The sequence below is a fragment of the Botrytis porri genome, assembly GCF_014898465.1.
Source record: "Botrytis porri strain MUCL 3234 chromosome Unknown BPOR_013, whole genome shotgun sequence".
NCBI classification, from domain to species: Eukaryota; Fungi; Ascomycota; class Leotiomycetes; order Helotiales; family Sclerotiniaceae; genus Botrytis; species Botrytis porri.
The window spans coordinates 633094-656507 of NW_024066087.1; the positions used below are offsets into that span (position 1 = coordinate 633094).

The following is a 23414-nucleotide window of genomic DNA, read 5'->3' on the forward strand; positions in this document are numbered from 1 at the left end:
TCAAGATTTGGAAGTTGGAATAGATCCTGCACTGCAGCCAAACAAACAACAAGAAGATCGGAGTTATCGATGGAAAGTTCTTGATTGGCACCAGAAGACGATTAATCGAAGCAAAGAATCCATCTTTAGACATGGTGGACCTTAGATTTTCATTTCCTTCATAGAACCTTTTTCATTGGCTTGAATTGCTGACTAATACTCTGTGCTTAGCCATTCATGACATCAACCTGAATATCTCGGCCACTTATATTCATCATTTGAACGGAGCACAAGCTCCTTCTCAACAACCCACCCAAAAAATGGCTAAAAATGAGACAATGAAAACATGGATGTTTTTCAAATATCCAGTATTGTACGTATTCGCTGTTTGATGAAAAGTTCTCTATAAAGAGAAAAGAGGACAAAAGATTTTGCGGGGAACATGTTCCACAATACGCTTATCGCCGCAAAGCTGCGTCACCCCATGATGTAATATGCTTGACGAGAATTATGGCATTTGCCCAAGAATCGCATCTTCTATTTATTTGTCCATCGTCTTCACTTCTCTTCATTGTCGAAGTTTGTTTGGATCTTCAGTTCACCATAACCCAATCTCTATCATAATAATGCAATCAGTTATTGGAGCCACAGTCCAGAAAGCAGGAGCAGCAGTATCGTCCGCCATGTCCGACAGGAAGACGGCAGATATGCTGCCTGAGATGAGGGAACCAAATACAAAGGAACCTCTCACCAGTGACTTTGGTGTCAAGCACGGAAATCATGACAATTGGCTATCTGCTTCAACCGGCGATCGCCAAGGCCCCTTATTGTTAGAAGACAATTTTGGCAGAGAGAAGATTATGAAATTTGATCACGAGCGTATACCAGAAAGAGTTGTTCATGCACGTGGAGCTGGAGCCTTTGGTACTTTCAAATTGTACGAGAGCGCTGATGTAAGTATCTCATCGTTCTACTCGATGCTAAACAATCAAAGCTAATCTCAGGCATAGGATGTCACAAACGCTGGAGTTCTCACAGATACTTCTCGCACCACACCTGTTTTCATCCGATTTTCGACTGTCTTGGGTTCTCGCGGAAGTGCTGATACTGTCAGAGATGTACGAGGTTTTGCCGTGAAGTTCTATACCGAAGAGGGCAACTGGGATGTTGTTGGAAATGACATTCCCGTCTTCTTCATTCAAGACGCTATTAAGTTTCCTGATGTCATTCATGCCGGAAGTGAGTACTCTCCTCTCAAAACGTACATTCCTGGTAACTAACTTTACGAAGAACCTGAGCCGGATAATGAGATCCCTCAAGCACAGTCTGCACACAATAACTTCTGGGATTTCCAATTCCTACACACAGAGGCAACTCATATGTTCATGTGGGCCATGTCAGATCGAGGTATTCCAAGATCATACCGTATGATGCAAGGGTTCGGAGTCAACACATATACTTTAATAAACGCTGAAGGCAAACGATCATTCGTCAAATTTCATTTCACTCCAACTCTCGGTGTTCATTCACTCGTCTGGGATGAAGCTTTGAAGATTGCTGGTCAAGACCCAGACTTCCATCGCAAAGATCTTTGGACCGCTATTGAAAGTGGATGTTATCCCAAGTGGAAGTTTGGTATCCAAGTCTGTGACGAAAATCGTCAAGATGAATTTGACTTCGACATCTTAGACGCGACTAAGGTGTGGCCTGAAGACATTCTCCCAGTCCGATATATCGGTGAACTGGAGCTCAACAAGAATGTCGATGAATATTTCACACAAACTGAGCAAGTTGCTTTTTGCACTGCTCATCTTGTTCCCGGTATCGGCTTTAGTGACGATCCTTTACTACAAGGCCGCAACTTCTCTTACTTCGATACTCAACTCTCGAGACTTGGTGTTAACTGGCAAGAACTTCCTGTCAATCGACCAGTTTGCCCTGTCATGAACAACCACCGTGACGGTCAAATGCGACACCGAATCACAAAAGGCAAAATCAACTACTGGCCCAACCGAGAGAGTGTTGTTCCTCCATCCAAGCAATCAGAGGGTGCCTATTACGAATATCCCGAAAAGGTTGTAGCCATGAAACAACGACTCAACTCCACCAAGTTCAAGGAACATTTCTCCCAAGCTCAATTGTTCTGGAACTCAATGTCTGAAGTTGAGAAATCTCACATCATCAATGCTCTAGGTTTTGAACTTGACCATTGCGACGACCCCGTTGTATATGAGCGTATAGTTGAGCGTCTGACTGATATCGATCTTGGACTTGCACAAGCTGTAGCTGAGAAAGCAGGTGCCCCCACACCTACTCAAGCCGGACGTCCAAATCATGGCAAGAAGGCCAAGGGTCTATCACAATTTGATTTCACCCCCGAAGCTCTCGGCTTACCAGCTACCATTGCTTCTCGTATGGTCGCAATCATCATTGCAGATGGGTTCAACTTCATCGAATACGAAGCAGTAAAGGGAGCATTGACCGCAGCTGGCGCTCTTCCATTCACCATCGGCCCCAAGAGACAACCAATCAAGAGTTCCGGAGGCAAGAGCGTAAGCGCAGATCACCATTTCGAAGGTATGAGAAGTACCATGTTTGATTCGATCTATATCCCTGGTGGCGAACATGTCTCTACCCTACTTAAACAAGGACGAGTCATCCACTGGGTTCGCGAAGCCTTCGGTCACTGCAAAGCTATCGGAGCTACTGGCGAGGGTGTCAAACTCATACAGATTGCATGTGCAGTTGATGGTATGACGTTTAGTACTTCGAGCGAAGTGGTTGATTCGTACGGTGTTGTGACTGCACAAGGCTTGAGCAAAACCGAGGAGGGATTGAATATGGTGAGAGGAGCAAAGAATTTCTTGGATGCGTATACGTATAATATCTCGCAACACAGGAATTTCCAAAGAGAATTGGATGGATTGACTAGTATGGTTGCTTTCTAGGTTGGCTTCTGTGGGTGAATAATTAGCAGAATGCTTTTGGTGATGGAGTAGCTGCTGTGTGCTATTGAGGCTGGGGGATTTTTGACGCCTTGAAAACTTTGCAAGGATAGCTTTATGTTTGTTGGTCGTGGTAGTGGTAATAGGTAATAGTTAATAATATCGTTTCCATGAACTTACATGTCCTGTTATGTGTTTGAACTTCGCATGGAGAGATGAAGTTTGCTCTTCTAATGCAGAATGATAAATATCTTTTCCCAGTAAGGTAGTTAAGATACTGGTCGATAAGAACAACAAATTCTCAGTCATTTTGCTTCTTTTTTGAGAATAATCGTCTTCCTCCCCATCCTCACTTCTCGACCAAGATCATCCTTCTCATTCACTTCCTCCACACAATGCATAACCCTGCGGAGAAATTGCCAGTTTGCTACAACTGTTCATTCACCTACAAGCGAGGTGATTGGAAAGTTGAACTTTAGCGTATGATCATAGATCCAGTCAGATACCCGTTATTTTTGGAGTAGCGCACTCACCAGAGACTTAATCCAAAAGTATAGTTGACTACCGAGGCTGGCTGAATCGGCTCGCTTTTATGGCTTATAAGAAGTTGTTGAGAGGAGGAATGGAAGTTTTTCATGTCTAGTAATTACTGGAGAGAAGGGTGTTGTAGTTTGATGCATGAGACACACCTGATAGCTCTGTAGGCAGGTTGCTTTCTTACTTGACCTCTGGATATATCTTTGGACTTGTTGAGATCAGTTGATAGACGTGGAGAGGCTTCGACCTATTATTGGGATCAGATTCCGATAATAACTTTCACAGAGACAGTGAAAGAATCGCAACATTCACAAATATATTGATTTTCAAGCCCTTTCCTGCCACCAAAAGAAGATACAATCCCAACTCCAACTCTCATTTCCATTCCCTTCATATCATCTGCGACACATATATAACTGACCGATCATTCACTTCCAAAATTCTGCGCCCAAGCCCAGCTCAAAGTGAACCACATCACCCATCACCTCATCTTCGCTTTCCCATAACCCCAAATATTCACTATCTACCTATTCAGAAATCTCTCGGTAATCCCATTTTCGCTAACAGAACTTCGCACTGTTGATATTCTCAAATTTCGCATCCGACTTCTTCTTCTTCAATCTTCACTTTCGAAGTCCCAATCTCAATTTGAAGAGTGTTAGAGACATAACCTGTTCTAAGAACATCTCGATCCGAACTGAGTGTAAAGGATCTCTTTACTACAAAGTTTTTAACTTTCTGATCATTTTGATATACATCAGTCTGAGATTTTCATGAAATAAACAAATAAAGAAAGAAAGAAAGTAAGATTTCTTCCTCCTTCCTCCCTTCTCCCATCAAAAAAACTTCTTTTCCACATCCCAACACCCAAACTAACCATCTTCCCCTTCTCCCCAGAAATGCAAAGAGACAAAGATAACCCCCCCTCCTCCTACAAATACTTCGCCCACAAATGGGTTCGCTCCCAAACCACACGCAGATACATCTCACCATATAGCACACGCGCTCACCCCGCTTTCCGCCGGTATAAATCCATGGACGAGCCATCTTCTCCGGTTGTTCCGAGTTCTTCGTCACCCTTGCAAAATAATAATAATCCTCGGACAAGAGCGTATCTCTCATCGCTCATCCCGAATCCGCATCCGTACGTTTCGCCTTATAGGCAAGCGACTATGGCTTCTTCCACTCCATCTCGGAATCGAGGGACGAAACGCGCGCGCAAGAATGGTGCTGGCAAAGGCAATAAAGTTGCCGTTGTTCCTGCACCGATTACACAACCTTCTCCTCAACCTCAACCACCTCAACCATCCCAAGATCCCCGCTACTCACTAACCTACATTCTCAACACCCCCACGCCACCCATCCACCCCAGTACCCGCACCCACACCCTCCCAGCCCTCCCCTCCAAAATCCGCCATCTAATCTGGACCTACGCGCGCTCCCGCACAATCCTTATCACCATCTCCAACGGCCGCATCTTCAGTCGCTCACCCAGCCCCATCACCTTCCGCATCAATCAGGAATCGCGTTCCGCGACACTCCATCACTATTCTGTCCATCCACATTTCTATATCCCTGGTACGCCATACCAAAATCAGAATGAAAGTGAGAAGATCCACTATCCGTTTTTCGATCCTAGTGTCGATAGCGTGGTATTAAATCAGATTTCCACCGATCACCATCCCACTCTCCCTTTCACCAGTACCATTTTTGAATTCTACGACTCGGATACGCAGCAGACTATTTTTGGAAAGCGAAAGTCGGTGGATTATACACATTTTGATATTCTGCATTCATTACATATTCCCTCGCGAGCATGGGATTGGAAACGCATTTACCGAGCGCCAAGAATGGATATTCGATTTCGAAATCTGACGGAGATTGTTTTGGAGGGGGGAGCGATGGGGTTGAAGACGAGGAGAGATGTGAAGAAGTGTAAGGAGTTTATTCGAGGATGTTTTGAGAGGAGCGTGGAGGAGATTGATGGGGAAGAGGAAATTGACGACGATGCGGAGAGGATGGATGCGAGTTCTGGGATAGTGGGAAATGCGAGGACGGCGGAGATGGAGATCAGAGTTCCGGAGGTGAGAGTCATTATGCCTAATGGATTAGATCATGAATGGATGTTTGAGGAAGATAAACTGGGAATGGAATCGATTGAGGAGAGGACATGGGTGATGAATTTTATTAGCAAGGTTAAAGCGAGTCGTTGATGGCGATGGAAAACTGCTTGGCGTTGAGAGATGGGGAACTGATGATGCTGCTGGTATTAGAGCAGATTCGGTGGATATAATGGTTGTCCCTAGAGGGCTTTGATGGATGAAGAATATTAGCATAATTGTAATGAACCTGAGTCGCATGATGGTTCTTATCTTGAAATTTGAAATGTGAGCGTGAAAGTTGCGATACACTCCACTTATACAACTGACAAACACCTCTTGGGGATGCTACAGAGGTTAGTCAGTAATATCAAATGACACGAAACAAAAACGCGAAAATTTCAAAAAGACAAGCGCTGTACTTCCAAAACAACATCATAAATCAAAGTTGCCACAGATAACTTTCGTAATATCGACACAAATTTTCAATCTTACTATAAATATTTTTCTGCATAATACATCAAATCATGAATAATATCATTAATACAAAGATTCAGCCATCAAGCATACTGTAATCTCTCCTCAGTCCATCCCGGTTGCAAGTATGTTGCATCAAAGATGGGCTCAAAACTACTTGCAAAAGCCCCTGTAACCTTCCATCCAACCTCAACACCGACACTCTCACCACCCTCTTCTTGTTTCCAGACACTTAAACCAATAACATTATCCCCGTCATAATTCAAGATTCCAGGTGGTACCGGGAATTCAACTTGATTTCCAATCCAAGGACTAAATCGTCCATACTGATAGCCGTTCACGAAAAGAAGGACACGAAGAGCTGCGTTTGAGGGTGAAGCTTTGAGTGTGAAAGATATTGCCACGTCGAGACCTGTAGGAATGGCTAAAGGAACGGTGGTGCGGTAGAATGTTACGCCAGCTGAAGAAGATACGTTGCTTGGGGATGCGGAGGACCATTCACTGTCGTCGAAACCTGGAAGATGCCATCCGAGACGTTCGGCGTAGAGACCACCCTCTGAGAGAATACCACGGACTGGATCGATTGCTGTATCTGGCTTACCAGCCGTACCGGTAACTTTCCATGATGTGAAATTCTTGGCAGAAGAACTGATTAAGGTTGCGTTATTGATTCCTCGTGGATTGAGTGCCTCGCTGGTCTCATCGTGACCAGAGTTATCCTGTAGAACGAGAAGAACATTGGTAGAATTTGAGTTGACAGTGACATTACTGAAGGAAAGTGTCAATTCTCCTGTATCTGGGTAAGCAGCTCCTAGGTATGAGCCGATGAACTCGCCATTCAGCCACGCACTATAGCCAAAGGCACGACCTCCAGTGACGCTGAGATACACTCCGCTTGCTGAGCCTTCGAATCTTCCACGCCAGAGATGATTTCCAACATGGTATCCGTAATCATCTATGTAGAGAACTGGAAGTGTTTCGGGTTTGGTTGGATTGGAAGTGTTCATGTGATCGGCAGCAACCCACCAGCTATCATCATAAGTAGACAGACGTTCAGGTAAGCTGTCATTTGCTTTCCAGCCAGAAATATCTGGTAAAGTCAAGGAATCAAGTGTAGGGCCGGTAAGACTACCAATCAAGCTACTGTAGTCTGTCTTACTTGTGGTGATGGATTGACCGTTCCATGTGACTTTGCTTACGGCCTTGGGAGAGAAGACCTCGATGTGTGTCGAAGTTCCATTGTTGTCTCCGGTGAGCTCCAAAGCTGTACCATCAGAGGAGTAGGCAACGCTTCGGACTAGACTTGGGCCTTGAACGAAAACAGTTTCGTTCGCAGGACTGAATGGATCCGCTGTAAGAACTGGGACCCAGAACTTATATGCGTATGATCTATCCATGACGAGAACACGAAGTCCATCATCAAATGTCAAGATACTGATACCTTCGGATTGAGAGATGGTAACGAGGAGATCCTCCCCTTGTGGGTAGAAGCCAACGGAAGAACAACCTCGACAGCTGGAAACTTTGCCGGATTTCGCACCAGAGACTACGAACTCGCCAGCTTCACCAGTTGGCATCCAGAGAGCTAGAATATCTTGCTCATCCACAACAGAATGAGATAAAACTTCAGCTGTAGAGTACAATAGCGAGTGAGATCCAAAGCTGAAGTCAGTGACGATGATCTTAGATTGAAAACCGTTCAAAACAATAGGCGCGGCTTTTTGAGGAATTGTGAATTCCCCTTTGGATGTGTTAGCGTGAATGTAGAATTCCTCTCTAGTACCAACTGTAGATTCCTGGTGAATCGTAACATAGAACGCGCCGTTCGTATCTGGGTTGCGGAGTTCGGAATACACGATATTTGGGTTGGTAGATGCAGTTTGATTTTTGCCAATTCGGTCAGTCTTTGTCAAATCCTTGGCTACACGAAGGAATTGACCGAATAATTTGGTTTCGGCATACTTGTCATTGATCATTCTGTTCTCAGAGATTGGACTCGAGTAATCGTAACTAGTTGCCACAACAGGAGCGGCTAACCAACCCCAGTTGGTTCCTCCGTAAAGCATATAAAGACTCATGGCTGTCACTCTTTGTCCAACATTATTACGATAGAAGAGATTTGCGAAATCGGGGGGAGAGTTTTCTGGACATCCACCTTCGGGGCCACCCCAAGGGTTGAAACTACCACCTTGAAATTCTGGAAGAAATGATGGCTGAGTTGGCGAAATTTCTTCGAAATGATCATAATAATCGATGACGTTGAAAGGTTTGTATGCTCCGTTTGTGGAATCGCACTCAGTCAAATTGCAAGTCCAGCATGCTGGATAGGAATCCAAACCATAGACGTCTACGGAACCATAGCCATCGTAGAAATCCTTTGACCACGAGTCTGAGTTGAGATTAGGATCGTTGGATTGGAATGGTATCGTAATACCTTGAGCTCGTGCAGAGGCTTCCAATGCCTCCATGTATTGAATGGCAGATAAATTGGGTATTTTTTCGGATGGAGTTCCACGCCATTGTGAGCCCAGCTCGTTCTCAATTTGATAAGTGAGAACATTTCCTCCGTTGGTAAGCTGATATGGAGCAACTATAGAGGCAACTTTTTCCCAAAAAGGTGTCCAGGCTTCAGTATAGCGAGTATCATTATTTCGAAGAGCACCATAAGCCCCAGTCGTCAACCATAATGGGAAAGCTCCAGCATTGGATTCGGCATTGACATAAGGCCCTGGGCGAAACACCACATACTAAACATGTGATTAGCCAAGTCATTTTATTGCCAAATAGAAATTGGATCATTAAAATCATACCATTCCCAATTCTTTAGCAAGGTCAAAGATTTTTGTGAAATCGTGTGCTCCATTCTCGAAGTCGAGCGTTTCAGGGTTTGGATTATGAAAGTACCAGTGTGTATAAATCGCAAATGTATTGAAACCAGCAGCCTTGATCTTCTGTAGAACATCAACCCACAGTTCTGGCACGGGAATTCGCCAGTAGTGGAGCTCGCCGGACCATAAGAAGAAACGTTGTCCATTGACCATCATACTGTAATGATCCCATTCAATCTGCGTAGAGAGACCATTGTTGTGTATTGGCCATGTGACATTCGTACTGTTCTGGGCGACGCATGACCCTAGAGTCAATGCCCACGCAAATAGTGACTGCAGCAGCATGGTGCGTAGGAGATGAGCAAAGGACCTGATTGCTTGCTCGAGGAAACAACATCTAGGATCAAGCTCTTTTATACACAACTTTTCGCACACATGACTTCATAAATGCTTAATATACCTTTCGTACAAGCGACCCACTACGGGGTAGTTCAAGGTCGTTTGTACCGAGGATGGTGATATATACCCAGTATGCATATCTTTAAGCTGCCCAATAGAACAAGAGGAATCGGACGATTCTGGCCCGAACATGGATTCTGGGAGGGGTAGTACATTGGCGATCTCGAAGACATTTTAAATTTTCGAAATTCGGGAACATGGTTCTACCGTAATTTGCCAATCACATAAATCAACGGGAATCAACCCACATAAGTCCCCCAGGAACCAAATTGTTGGCAGATTCCTCGGCAGGCGACAACTTCGATCGGGACGGTGTGGGTTTCTTTCGACAGCAGTTGTACGAAGTATGGTTACCCCCGCGAGATCACGGATAAACTTCAAATATTTTTTCCACCCAATAAACTGATGTATACATCAAGTTGTGGAGTAAGTAATTTCTTATTTCTTAGCCAAGTAGAATTTGACAGATCGAAGAATGGAGGTGGCAGGTGCAGGGGAGTTTCTCCGCTTTTCGGCACTACCCGAGGTGTGCACGTGACACTGTAATGACATCTCTCCAGATGCGATGGCGATCAATATTGAAGATGTTCAAGTGCAGAAGAGGATCTGAAGGCAGTGAAAACATGAGAATTTCTACCTTCATCAAGACGCTCTTCTAACAAGTGATAACATGAGAATTTCTACCTTCATCAAGACGCTCTTCTAACAAGTGATAACATGACCAAATAGAAATGAATCTGATCAGGTGATACACCGGATCGTGTCCATTGATCAAGAGCTCAAAGGTCCAGGGTGAGAGGCCGAGAAGTACGATTCGATTTTCCAGATAGCACTACTCTCTTTTACTCTCTTTTCCACTTTCGGGTTCTCTTAATCGTTTTCTCCCTTGAAGGGCATTGATATAACAGATGAGCCCTCACCCTTTAAAATCGGATATTTCAATAGACATCCCAAGAGATTCGTCGGAATGTACGGCGGCATTCATATCTGACTATCCATATTGAGCAATTCCACGACCAAACAATGAATGACCAGCCAAAACATGTTGAAGATTCAAGGCGGACAAGAAACATTACCAGTATTCTGTATGGAATTGGTATTTAGCTTACATTCAGGTACATGAGTGAGAATGAACTCAGGGTGAAAGGGATACAGATGGGAGAATGGATTGTTTTGAATCGTGTAGAGTAAACAAAGACTGATATCAAAACTTCATAAAGGTTCTCGTAAGCTTTATTAGATCAACTAGATCATGTCTGACCCAGGTCCAATACTTAGTTGAACAATGGTTGCACGAATCCAAAAGAGGCTTTCCATATATACCTCCCATACAGAGAAGAGAGTAGCTGTCAATAGAATTTTGATGTTTACCTTTGCAATTGGAATTGGAATTGTTTGTTTTCCTTTCATGCTTAATTTGTAACTTGATGCCAATCTTATATTACTTCTCCCCCGTCGGCCGTTGAATTTTGCCATTGCTTACGTAATAATCAAATTTGTTGGTGCAACATCACACAACATAGGCCTTTTTTGCTCACCAATAAGCAATATCCAATACCTCTAGATTTCTTCACTCTCTCATCCCCTCATGTTTAGGGAGCAGCAATCAGAAAACTGTTTCTTTATGCAAATAAATATATCTTGACAGCGATTTCTCTCTAAACCTCTTTTCATCCTCCCTCCTATAAGATATCGCAACTCATGGACAATAGAACGGCAAGACTCTAAAATCTACCAGGGCCAGTCAATATAAGAGTGGATAGCAGCATCGAGACGCGAAGAGAGTATCAGATCGCGTACTCCAGAATCATATGGTCGACACGATCAACTGCAGACTTCCTCCGATCTGTAGTATTTAGATCTCAACTCTAAGTTTTGGTTTATTGAACTCTACCTCCAATACCTCACATCATAACACTTTCACTTTTCGCGAACCATCGCATTGTAAGATCATTCACTTCCCAATTATTTACTTAAAATCACGTTACTTGAGGTCTTCTTGCCCTTCCCCCTGTCAACTTGTGAGGTAATTAAAGGTCTGTTTCGAATAAAAACTCGATTTACGATCATGCGTTGGATATCTAGTTTCAGAATCTGCTTGTCTAAGAGGTAACATATCGCCGCGACATACGATAAAATTGAATTTGAAGCGAAATCGGCTTCAAGATGTCGGGTGTTAATGAGGGCAGCGCATCGCGCTCAGTCGGTGGTATTCGTGGTTATCCAGCTCCATCAGTACTTATTGATCTCACAGACGATAGTGATAAGGATAAGAAGCGCAGTAGAAATCGTGGTGAGAAGCATCGGGAGAAATCCAAGAGAATTCCCAGGGACAACTCCAGAGAAATACCCAAGGAGAAAAGTAACAAGTCTTTCATTGACTTGTGTTCATCGTCTGATGAGGAACCTTCTGCGCCGTCAAACTCACAAGCAAAGACGAAGTCAGCCAAATTGTCAGCGAGCAGTTCAGCAACATCGGCAGAAAAGCTGCCAGTAAAGACACAAAAGTATAAAACTGGGGGGACATATAGCCTTTCATCGGACGGAGAATCTGACGATGAATTCCATAAAAACCTATCAGAATCAATTTCAAAGCAGAGTAGCGGTGAGCGTAGCAATGATTTTATAAATAGAAGATCGCATTCGAGCTTGAAGTCTAATGGAGCGGGGATTGCAAGCAACGTTTCTTCTCTACGACAAGAAACTAACTGCACTGCCCGCAAGTCAGTGGTCTCACATCGAAAGTCTGATTCGGGATTAGTTGGTGCACTTGGCTCCGATTTCAGTCAAAATAACAACACTTCCACGCTCAGTCCAATTGAATCAACGCCAGCAGCATCAAAAAGTCTCAGAGCCGCAACAAAGCCAACAGTCACTTCCAATTTTTCCCACGGTATGGGACAGCAGTCAAGTCTGAAGGCTACTGCGCAGCCAACATCCGATCCCTCGAAGCTAGATTCAAAGATTGCCAATGAAAGTAGCACAGGAAGGCTCCCATTAAGCAACGCTGTTGCACCGCTTCCTTCGGACAGTTTGTCTCTGAGAAATGACCCTGCTACAAGTAGTGTTCCTACCAGACTGGTGCCTAGAAGAGTTGCAGCGACGATCAGGCAATACTCTAGATCTCCCGAGATCGAAGAATCTCCACTTTCTACGAGAAGGTCCACATCAAGAATGTCGGACAAGCAAAATCAAAATGATAATGATGAATTTGTAAGTCAAAACAATCTTGCAGTTCAGAGGGAACTCCAGTTGCGAGAGGATTTGGGTTTTTTGTGGAATCTTCAGACGAGAGGAGAAGCTGGGTCTTCTGAATCAACAGCAAAGCAAGACAAGAGCCCCAGCTCATTTACAACAAATGAACTCTCTGAACCCAATCGTAAAGTAATGGGAAGAGGCACGGGAAATGGTGTTGATATTCAAAAACTCCGAAAGGGTCCCTATCAAAAGAAGGGGAATCATGGCGGTGCAAGGCGCGGGCCAGCTTGGGAAAAACAGAGAATCGAAAGAGAGAGCGCTCAGAATACCGACGAAGAAGTTATAGGTGATAACATTGATGATGGTGACGATGATGTTCGATCAATACTTCAGAAGAGAATGAAAAGAGGTCAAACAACAAGCAACGTAACTCCGAGGCCTTCATCTACCCGCTCCAATCCACCTTCTCTCAGAGTGCAACAAGGGGAGAGGCGCGAACGATTGGCATCATCTATCCCGAGATCAAGAGGAAAGTCTCCAGTACTAGATGCATCGTCTGACATGGTATTGCAAGAGTTATCCGCAAAGGAGATCAAAGCAAGTTTGGTAAGACTAGGGGAGATAGGAATGGAAGATTGGGGATTTAGCCTTGAGCGTCACTTGGAGAAACTACAATTGCGGCCCCTTGCAGCTTCAAATATATTTTCACATGATGATGACGAGAACCCTTTTGCATTTTTCACGGCACAAGATGAAACTTTTGCTGAAGCTATCAATCTAATCACACGGGTATGTTCTAATGAAATCATGTAACTCAGTATTTGCTAACCGTAATAGACATCCAAAAAAGCGAAAACTTCAAATTCTGTATGCCCACAAACAATGGGAGATGGTGACGTAAAGCGAACGCCGAGCTACACTCATCACATCAATGTCACACGAAATCATATAACAGGAGATGATGATATCCTGCGGTATGTTCCATTGGTTGTTCAGAATGAAGAGAAAGCTATGAACAAATTCGAAAGGGAGTTAAATACAGCGTACACAGAAAGGCTTGATAACCCAAGAGTAAAAGAACGAATAACCCAAATAAATAGGCGAGTGGTTGTCGCATTAAACAATATAGGATTCGACAACAATTGTGATATGGACACGCTCGTTCAATACTTTTTGGGACATCAGTCTGAAAAAATACCATATCCCACCAGAGAGAAACAATTGGTCCTAAAAACACTTGGTGGTCCTCTATCTGGCCATTTATTGAAGAGAATGGCTATGGTCGCTGAGGTATTGGCTGAATACTTTAAGATAGATCTGGAAACTGTGGTCCTGTCTCAGTCCCAGTTCAAAGCTTACATTGAGAGATCAACTTCCGAGTTGCACAAACGATCTGACGAACCATCAGCTCGACTAGAGACAACGGCCCAATTTACTTGTTTAATATGCCAAGGTGCTGCATGTACAACGCATGGTGAGTATAATTATCAAAAGATCAATAAGGACATTCCTAGTGAAGAGAATTCCTCCGATATCGGTTCTCCTCAACAATCACACTTCAATAAATCTGATTACGAGTACGCGTGGGAGAAATCTATCATGCATTTGCCGGATGTCCTACGGAAACATAACGGCCGAGATCATAGTGATGAGGATTGGCATCCGGAGCTTTGGAACACAGACAAAGACATTGTTGAAGCATGTAGTGATGATTGCTATAGGGGATGGAAAGATTGGAGGAACTATTCTTGGACTGAAGAGGAATCAAATGAGTTGAGAGACGCACTCATTATTAAACCGAGTAGGCCATGCGTTCTTGTGGAGATTCTCGAAAAGCCCTGCTGGCAGATTTATTCCAAAATACTGGAGCTCGAGGACAAAACCCCTCTGAGCAGGAGCAAGAGTCACCAGCCAAGCGAACGAGTAGAGTGGTACAATCCCAAAGCTGTACCTCGCAATCGCGGGCTCAAACCGGGTTGGCAAGATAGCACCATGGCGCACTTGCACGAACTACGTTCCCAGCCTGTTCCTTGCGTACACGAAGGGCCCTGTAGTCGGGAGATGAAATGTTATTGCGCTCTCAACAATCTCCTCTGCGAACAATTCTGTGGTTGTTCAGATCGCTGTGAACGACGATTCGCGGGTTGTTCTTGTCATTCGACGGGTCTTGCTTGCGCTTCTGATACATGCATTTGTTTTCAAATGAACCGCGAATGCGGCGATCAATGCAATACTTGTGGAGCAATTACTCGAATACGACCGCAAAGCCGTCATAAGAACGAACTTTTCCAGTATGGATGTCAAAATATCGCCTTGCAGCGGGGCGTGAATAAGAAATTGATTCTCGGAAAATCACCAATCGAGGGGGCTGGCTTTGGACTTTTCACCGCTGAACCTGTCAAGAAAGGAGATTTTCTGAGCGAATACACCGGAGAATTAATTTCTGATAACGAAACCGAACGCAGGGGAGTGGAGTACAATGCCAAGTTTATGAGTTTCCTATTTAGCTTGAATAAAGAATGGACGATAGATGCCATGCGGATGGGCAACAAAACAAGATTCATAAACCATGCGGAATCAGAAGCCGACGGAATGAACTGCGCTGCAAAGATTCTCTTGGTGAATGGAGAGCATCGCATTGCGTTCCGCGCTACTCGTGATATTCTCATTGGGGAAGAACTCCTTTTCGACTACGGACCCAAGTTCGCGGAACTATACGGCTTGAATAAGAAAAGCGCAAAGGGAAAAGGAAAGACTCCCAAGTCGAATAAAGCTACATTGAATAGACTGGGTGGAAATAATGGGAAAGGCACGGTGCCCGGAACGGTTGCAGCGAAGAGAAAGGGTTGGCAGAAAGGGAGACCGAGGAAAGCGAGTAAGAAGGCGAAGGTTCGTGAATATGAGGTTGTGGGACCGTCGGGTGTTGCGTATCCTGGGGAGGAGGAGAATGGGGACGGGGATGGGGATGAGATGATGGGTTCTGATCGCAATCGCAATCGCAGTCTCAACAACGATGAGATAGACAATATGATACAAGATAGCGATGCGGACGAGGAAATACCGCGAGCTCCGGATTCGGATATCGACATGGGAGATACTGAAGAAGAAAGTGAGGATAAAGATAGCGATGGCAATAGCATCGAAGACACACCAGATTTCGCAGTGAGAAGAACAGCACGGCGAGCAAAGATTCCATTGAGGTATACGCGATGAGGAAGGGGGGAGAAATCGTATCGCGGAAGGAAGAGATCTTGGTATATAGCTAGCTCTCTCGCTTTTCTTCTCTTTCTTTTTCTTTTTCTTTTTGAGGAATTTATCTGAGGTGTATCTATATTGGAGTGAAGTGTGAAGTGTGTAGTGTGTAGTGTATAGAGTATAATAGTGGGGAGGTAGCTGTGTGATGGAGGGTGGGTTGTTATTAGGAATTGGGAATTGTGGACGGATGGATATAAAGTAGTTAGGTACATAGGTACATACATAGATAATGGAATGAAGGTTACATCTGATACGATCTTTTTACTTTACTTGCGTGCAGTTGAGTTGGAAAGTTGTCTGGCAACGTGCAAGAAATTTGTGATATGATTTTAGTCTCGGAATTGTGAGGTTGAAAATTCTACAGATTCACAAAAACATTGCATAGCAAAACCCAGAGTTCACAGGAAAAGCCAAAATATTGATGAATTGTAATGATAACATTCAATCATCTAGTAACCACTTTAAACTAACCACAGGTATATTAAGCTAACTCAAAAATGAAGCCACAACATCAGCAAACTCCTCCGGCTTTTCCACCATCGGTAAATGTCCCGCACCCTCAATAACCTTACACTCAACCCCCTTCCCATAATTACCCGCCATCTCTTTCATCGTCTTTGGTAAAACCCCATCACCACCACCAACCACAAATAAGGCCTTTTCAACCCCCGGATTCTTCATCTCTTCTCTGATATCATACTGATAAAGCGCTTTCACACCTTTCTGGAACCCCTCAAAACTATTTTTCTCTACCTGTTTCTTCACATCCTCGAATCTTTTTTTCAACGTCTCATTCTCGTAATTTTCTGCTACGAACCATCTACGCGTTGTGGTTTCCGCCAATTCCGAGCCTACAATCTGTTCACCGTTGGACGATTTTGCAGATTCGGCGGCTGACATCGCGATGCGCTCATCCCAGGCTTTGGGGTTGGATGGAGGAGCATAGGCATTTGTATCGCAGGATATGAAAGCATTAACGCGATGGGGGTATTTGAGTGCGGTGTTGAGAACGGTGACGCCGCCGAGTGAGACACCGATTAGACAGGCTGCTTTGGGGACACGCAGGGTGTCTAGGATGTGGATGATGTCTGAAGCGAGAAGGTCAACGGTTACGGGTAAAGAGCCGGCGTTGGATGTGCGGCCACGGGAGTTGTAGCGGAGAATACGGTAATTTTTGCCAGTGGATGATGCAAGGAATGTTTGGATGAAGGGTGTCCAGATTGAGTAGTTTACGAGGATGGAATTGCTGAGGATAATAAGGGGAGCGGTTGGGTCAGGAGATCCTTCGAGTCGGTATGCAAGATCAACCCCATCTTTTGTTGTGATGTATGATTCGATGGCTCCCCCTTCAGCAATGGTATTTGGTCCAGTGCTTGTTTTTCCGTCAATCGATTTCCAATTCGTCGAATAGGATTTCGAAAAGTTAGAGATATCTCGGGGTGCGGCACCGAATGTGTAGTATAAATTGTATTGTCTAGAGTTCAAGGACATCAATGCGGTCGATGTGATTTTCTTGGCCCATTCAGTCTGACCAACAGCTTTAGATGCTTCCCCAAATGCGTCGTTTTGAGGAGCGAATTCAGTTACGTTCAAATACTCCTTTCCTTCTTTGCCTCCCAAGATACTGCTTGTAACAAAGCGCCTTGTACGTCTCCAACCTGGAATCTTTGCAATCATTGATAAATGCTCTTCTTCCATCCACTTATTGAATTCTTCATCGAATTCCTCCTTGACTTCCGCTGTAGAAGTCACCACGTAATTCCCCTCATCATACCCCACTTCCTCCACATTCTTATATCCGTCGATCTCCTTGCCACTAATGTAATCATATAATCTCCTGTCCACCTTAATCTGTGCCATTGTTTCTTTTTCTCTATCGGTCTTTACTTCGGACCCGCGGAGTCGAAGATAGGTATCGGTGTTCATGGCTGCCATATCTGTGACATCGTAAATGGCCATCCATTCTGGATGAGATGTAGAGGCTGGCTTCTCAGATGATAAGTCGCTTGCGCGGTAGCGGAAACCATTTGCGATGAAGGGAAGACGTAATCGGAGAGGTCCATGTTCGTTGTTGTACCAGTCGTGCCATTGAGAATCTGGAAGAGATTCTTGAGGCTGCATGGTAACATACAGAATACCGGGTATGGGTGCCATGATTGAGGATATTGTAATGATGCTGTTTCGAGTCTTTTATGTGGATAGGCTTGATTATGGAACTCAATCGTTTGGATAAGTAAGAGATATCTTGATGAGAGGATTCCTAGAGGTGAATTGCGAATGAGTTCGCATTGTGGACGAGACCGAGATGATTAAGGGGGCAGAAGACTTAACCGTCTCACATGGCCATATCTGCCCCTCCATGTCTGTTCGCGATGAAATATCGTCCCCATATTATTGAGGGATGGCTCAAGGGTGGTTGAACAGCGGTTAGAAATCCGGTATGTATTTGATACGGAAACTTCTCCGGCATTTTCCAAGTGAGGGGATTAAATTCATGCCTTAACTTTGGAGATTTTAAGGCATTAAATTAGGTAATCATGTGGAAGGAAACACTCGGATTATTTTTTTGTAAAATTACATTTCAACCAACTTATTATTTACACTCTACATAATGTATACTAAGTAACAAGTATCATTCATCTTTGTTTCTCATATTCTTCAATCATACCAAATGGCATTCATGCCAAAACCAGGTTCTGGGATATCAATTCTTGCAACCCTATACAAAAACTCCTCATGCCATCTATAAATTTCAAATCCACCATCTTGATCGTCTGTCAAAGCCAACCACTCATCACTCCAAGGACAAGGACTAACTGCATTTGAATGACCTCCACTGGTTGGCGTTGGATTCAGACAAATCTGCCTTTCGATATTTCCAGCTGGTCCGAGTTTGAATGTTGCTATGTAACCTGTAACCTTGAAATCGTTCGATCGTGAAGTCGCAAAAAGATATCTTCCGCTATGTGATATGAAAACAACATCGGATCGATATAACTTCAAATTCGGAACTCCTATTAATGAAAGTTAGTCGCCAAGCGGGAATTTCCTGTGAAAACGAATGAAGGAGGAACGCATACCTGGGGGTACCAGAGGATATGTAATGTTTGTGAATACTGGCAGATGAGTTTTCTCGTCGATAACATAAACTGCCAGATTATTTCCTGCTTCGTTCAAAGCATAAAGATATCTTCCGTTTGGATGTATTTCGACCCATCGAGGATGATCTCCTTTCTTCGGCGCATCTACACTTCCCACCAATTCAAGTAAACCTGTCTGGCTATCTTTTTTATGTGTCCATACTTTGTTCCCCCACATATCCGCAGAATAAAGATAATTCTCTTCTGCGTCAAATACCATGCCATGTATTGCAGATTCGGGACTATATTCATAATTTTGAATGTTCTCCTTCAGTGCGCCTTTTTCATCGACAGAGAAAACATTTCCATGTCCAGCGAATTCGTAGAATGGATTGCCGTAAACATTATAGGGTGCTTTCTTTGATGCTAAGCAGAAAATTGCTCTCGTTCTCGTGTCGACTTTCGATGCGGATGCTATTTGCAAACGCAATTAGAATCTTTCGCAAAGAATATAGCGACCGAGGAAGTTACATACGGTCATGGGACATAGGATGTGAAGTAGTATGTTGGATTTCTGCAGGGCTTGTAACAGAATGACTTGACCACTTCTTCATTGAAGCTCCATATATGTTCTTCTTCGCGTGCTATTCATAAAGATGTTGGGTTAGCCTACTGGCGCTCATTAGACTTCCCCCCCCCCCCCCCCCCCCCCCTCCCCAACAGCGATCCACACTTACATCGAAAGTCATCCAGGAAATTGGCTCATCTTCTGGAATTGGTGTTCTCTTGAGCAATTTCAAAGTTAATGCTTCATCATCAAACTCAATGGTAAAGATTGCACCTGGAGGGGTCCACGTTCCCACCATCAAATGATGAAGCATTCTTCTCGGTTGTAGAGGGTGAAGTCGGCGAACAAACGAATTTTGGAACATACAAGTCACAACCAATGCAAGGCGACTGACCAAGTTTGAAATCTAGAGTTGGAATCTCGTAACGACTCCTCTCACTTATGAGCTGATGACGGGAAAAGACCGTAATATTATCTTGGAGAAATGAAAACTGTTTTGTTATCGAGGCATTACCATCACACAACCCCCTGGTTTGCTGTTAGCGGGGCCATAGCTAGGTTCTAGGAGTGCGGGGCGTGATCCGGGGACTTCGCACGGGAATTTTGGAATTGACGGTTAAAGACTTTCCCGGATAGTTTCCAAGAGAATAGCAGACCTCTATTAGCATTGGTCGAATAATTTTGGACAATTCATGTGGCAAAAGATACTTCCGGCCAAACTCGTGACTTAGCGTTAGCTGTAGCAGCGTTTCCGAAAATCAATGCCGTGCTATTCTCGATGCTAAACCACATTACTTTAACACTAACAGCCGACTGAACTACCGTCTCAACTATCGCTAGAACTTTGGAGGGGTCATTCGATCACCAATTCTGGAGTAGGCATTGCGGACTACTCCTAAGATGCTTGTTGATTCGTTCCTATCGTTAGGGCGAATATCGTGAGGGTACCTGGGGAAATAATCATATATAGGTAGGCCTTTTTCCTCGAGGTAAGTTGATATATTTTGTTCACAACCATCTTCTTTATATTCATTCTTCAATCTCATCCTCCTTTGGTACTATCATCCAAACACTCCATCCACATCTTCGTCAATCAATATCAACATGTCAACCCAACCAGAAACTACCGGTACCTCCAAGGGATTCGAGAGATTCGACCCAACTTTCACCACCAATGTCATCAAGTCTATCGGTCCCAAGACCGACGCTCGAACAAGACAATTGATGGGCTCTCTCATCCAACACATCCATGACTTTGCGAGAGAGAACGAACTCACAATTGACGAATGGTTGGCCGGCGTCAACTTCGTCAACACTATCGGACAAATCAGTACCCCCACCAGAAATGAAGGTCACAGAATTTCCGATGTTCTCGGACTGGAATCGTGAGTAACGAAATCGCTTACCCCACCTTCACTTCTAACAATGTTCTCAGTGTCGTCGATGAAATTGCACACTACATTATGACCGAGTCTGGCGAGACCCCCACATCTTCCTCAATTCTTGGTCCTTTTTGGAGCCCCAACGCCCCATTTAGACCACTTGGTGGTAGCATCATCCAGGACCCAGTACCTGCAGGTGGAAAGACTACTTTGATGCACGGAACCGTTACCGATTTGGTTACCAAGAAGCCAATTCCAAACGCAGTCGTTGACATCTGGCAAGCATCTGCCAACGGAAAATACGATTTCCAAGACCCTGAAAACCAATCCGATAACAACTTGAGAGGAAAGTTCAGAACTGATGAGAACGGACAATATCACTTCTACTGTCTTCACCCAACTGCCTACTCTCTGCCAACAGATGGACCAGCTGGTGTCCTCTTGAAATTGCTCGATCGCCACCCAATGAGACCTGCTCACATTCACTTGATGGCAAGTTACTCCACATACTCTAATATGACTGGTAAACTAATGCAGGAACCCGCAGATCTCGAACGAAAATTACAAGTCAGTCACAACTCAAATCTACCCAAACGCCGATCCATACCTCATCAACGATACCGTTTTTGCTGTCAAGCCAGATCTTGTCGTTGACTTCAAGTCCCGCCACGGTGACCCCAAGGCAGAATTGGATCTTGAATACAACATTATCTTAGCACCAAAGGATTTGAAGATGTAAATGATGAAATACGGATTAAAGGGATGAATTAAAATGCTGGATCACAGATGGAATGAATAATTCTACATGGGACGGGGTGTGGTGTTTTTGTATATAGCCTTGGGTCATCGGCGTTTTGTATGTTTATGAGTTCATGTTCGAAATGAGAAATCCTCTTTCACCTTTTACATCTATCTTGAACTTTTCACCTTTGATTTTACTCGCTGTCTAAATATCTTGTGGAGTTTTGTAGATGATTTTTGTCATGAGTTCAAGATAATGAACATATCGAAAAATTTCAGAAGTCCGAGACAAGTATCAAACATTGACACAAAGTTGTGCGAGTAGTGTCATTTGAACTGTGCCCATTGATTCAGAGAACAAGTTGCTTCTTGCACTAGGAGTCGAGACTATAACAGAGCTATAACATAGTGATACCTATAGCACTACCATTTGCGATTATACTGGGGCAATCTTCCAAAGCAAGGAGATATTACAAGAATCTCACTCTGAGGATCATATCAAATAGGGATGTTGAAGCAATAAGGTAGGATTGTATCAGCGTACTTTTTGCAAGTGCAATGTATTCGATACTGGAGTACTGGTTTCATTTTCGACTCTGTTCAAATTGCTTTTCATTGGATGGATTCACTTTAGAGTATAAAAAATTTGTAGTTTATTGCCATGACAGGCTTTTCATATTATGATTTGATCTGTGCGCTTTCACTGCAAAGAACAATCGTTATTTAGGTGCGAAAAATAAGGGAAAGTTTTCAATCTGGACTCGAGATAATCTAGATGATCCTCAAGCATGCTCTTCTTTTCTCTCTCGCATGTACGACTCGCGTTCACTCAACTCTCGAGTTTCCTTTCGACTGGTGAATTCATAGCTCGCACCAAAGAATCGATTCTGGTCCATATTCTCGCATACAATTGACTTTGATTGAGAAAGCGACAAAGGGGCTGCCTAGTTTCTTCTCCATCTCGGTGTAGTCAGCTGGCACGATTAGTGGATTAACCTCGATGATGTTAGATTTGGCCGAGACATAGAGCGGTTCGAGGTCTGTTTGTCGGAATTTCCCTTCGCTCTCAAGCTCAAAGACGAAGTCCTTACAGGTTGGTTGTGTGAAGATCGGATTTTGGGTGGAGCGGGCAGTCCATAAGCAGTCGATATCGTTGGACAGGTCGTCCAATCCGCAAATCAATGAAGTGACCATTGAAATGGAGACCAGACGTGTCTAAAGACGATTCCGGATGCATCTAGGTCGATTGGTGCTCCTGGAGGCAAGAACTCGAAAAGCTTGATTCCCTCAACTAATGTGACGTTGTGGGTGTCCGCGATTGCGATGCTTGCGAGGAAGCAGATGATGAAGTAGACGATGAAATTCATCATGATTGCACTTGCTGGTCTGAAGATTTTCTGGGGAGATTTGTACTTATGGGGATAAGTTGATTGTTTTAGGTGGTTTCAATATCTGATATAGTTCTGGTTGGTTCTATGTCTTGCTTGATATTGAAATCTGCCTGGGAGAATATGGAGAGAGTTGAAGGGGTCCTTCATATAATTATGAGAATTCGTTTGTTTCGAATCTGTTCTGAGATCTCTGTACAAAGAAAATGATATCTGTAAGGAACGAGGAGACATGTTTATGAGAATTCATAATGTAGCAACCGCTGGAACACATGTATTGTGGCTGCACATGCTCTTAATGAAGGTTTCTGAGAATCGGCTGGTTAACGGAAGCCATTTCCTTTTGGGAAACAATGGATGAATATGATACCGTATGTCAAATATTGTTGGAGTAATCACGGGTCAGGCGATGGGAGCAAGCTGTTATTCAGAATCTTTCCAATTGTGAACCACTGATGCAAATCCAATTTTTAAAAAA

General features: G+C 43.9%; 7 protein-coding genes across 7 annotated transcripts; 4 read left to right on the top strand and 3 right to left on the bottom strand.

Annotated features, from left to right (window-relative positions):
- Window positions 1-605: 605 nt before the first annotated feature.
- On the top strand, window positions 606-2927 carry EAF01_009109 (uncharacterized protein; the record flags this gene model as incomplete). Its single annotated transcript, XM_038917365.1, has 3 exons — window positions 606-932; window positions 990-1218; window positions 1270-2927. 3 exons carry the CDS (start codon window positions 606-608, stop codon window positions 2925-2927), a joined length of 2214 nt encoding a protein of 737 aa, XP_038766970.1.
- A 1433-nt stretch (window positions 2928-4360) lies between these two features.
- Window positions 4361-5674, top strand: EAF01_009110 (uncharacterized protein; the record flags this gene model as incomplete). Its single annotated transcript, XM_038917366.1, has 1 exon — window positions 4361-5674. The coding sequence occupies one exon, from the start codon at window positions 4361-4363 to the stop codon at window positions 5672-5674; it is 1314 nt and encodes a 437-aa protein (XP_038766971.1).
- Window positions 5675-6120: 446 nt separating this feature from the next.
- Window positions 6121-9210, bottom strand: EAF01_009111 (uncharacterized protein; the record flags this gene model as incomplete). Its single annotated transcript, XM_038917367.1, has 2 exons — window positions 6121-8784; window positions 8848-9210. 2 exons carry the CDS (start codon window positions 9208-9210, stop codon window positions 6121-6123), a joined length of 3027 nt encoding a protein of 1008 aa, XP_038766972.1.
- A 2280-nt stretch (window positions 9211-11490) lies between these two features.
- EAF01_009112 (uncharacterized protein) lies at window positions 11491-15735 on the top strand (the record flags this gene model as incomplete). The annotated part of the gene is made up of 2 exons (XM_038917368.1): window positions 11491-13311; window positions 13360-15735. 2 exons carry the CDS (start codon window positions 11491-11493, stop codon window positions 15733-15735), a joined length of 4197 nt encoding a protein of 1398 aa, XP_038766973.1.
- Window positions 15736-16263: 528 nt separating this feature from the next.
- EAF01_009113 (uncharacterized protein) lies at window positions 16264-17931 on the bottom strand (the record flags this gene model as incomplete). Its single annotated transcript, XM_038917369.1, has 1 exon — window positions 16264-17931. The coding sequence occupies one exon, from the start codon at window positions 17929-17931 to the stop codon at window positions 16264-16266; it is 1668 nt and encodes a 555-aa protein (XP_038766974.1).
- A 417-nt stretch (window positions 17932-18348) lies between these two features.
- EAF01_009114 (uncharacterized protein) lies at window positions 18349-20252 on the bottom strand. Its single transcript, XM_038917370.1, has 4 exons — window positions 19595-20252; window positions 19393-19501; window positions 18858-19331; window positions 18349-18791 (listed from the first exon to the last, which is right to left on the bottom strand). Exons 1-4 carry the CDS (start codon window positions 19787-19789, stop codon window positions 18436-18438), a joined length of 1134 nt encoding a protein of 377 aa, XP_038766975.1. The 5' UTR covers window positions 19790-20252; the 3' UTR covers window positions 18349-18435.
- Window positions 20253-20529: 277 nt separating this feature from the next.
- On the top strand, window positions 20530-21546 carry EAF01_009115 (uncharacterized protein; the record flags this gene model as incomplete). Its single annotated transcript, XM_038917371.1, has 3 exons — window positions 20530-20810; window positions 20861-21299; window positions 21355-21546. 3 exons carry the CDS (start codon window positions 20530-20532, stop codon window positions 21544-21546), a joined length of 912 nt encoding a protein of 303 aa, XP_038766976.1.
- Between the last annotated feature and the right edge of the window lie 1868 nt (window positions 21547-23414).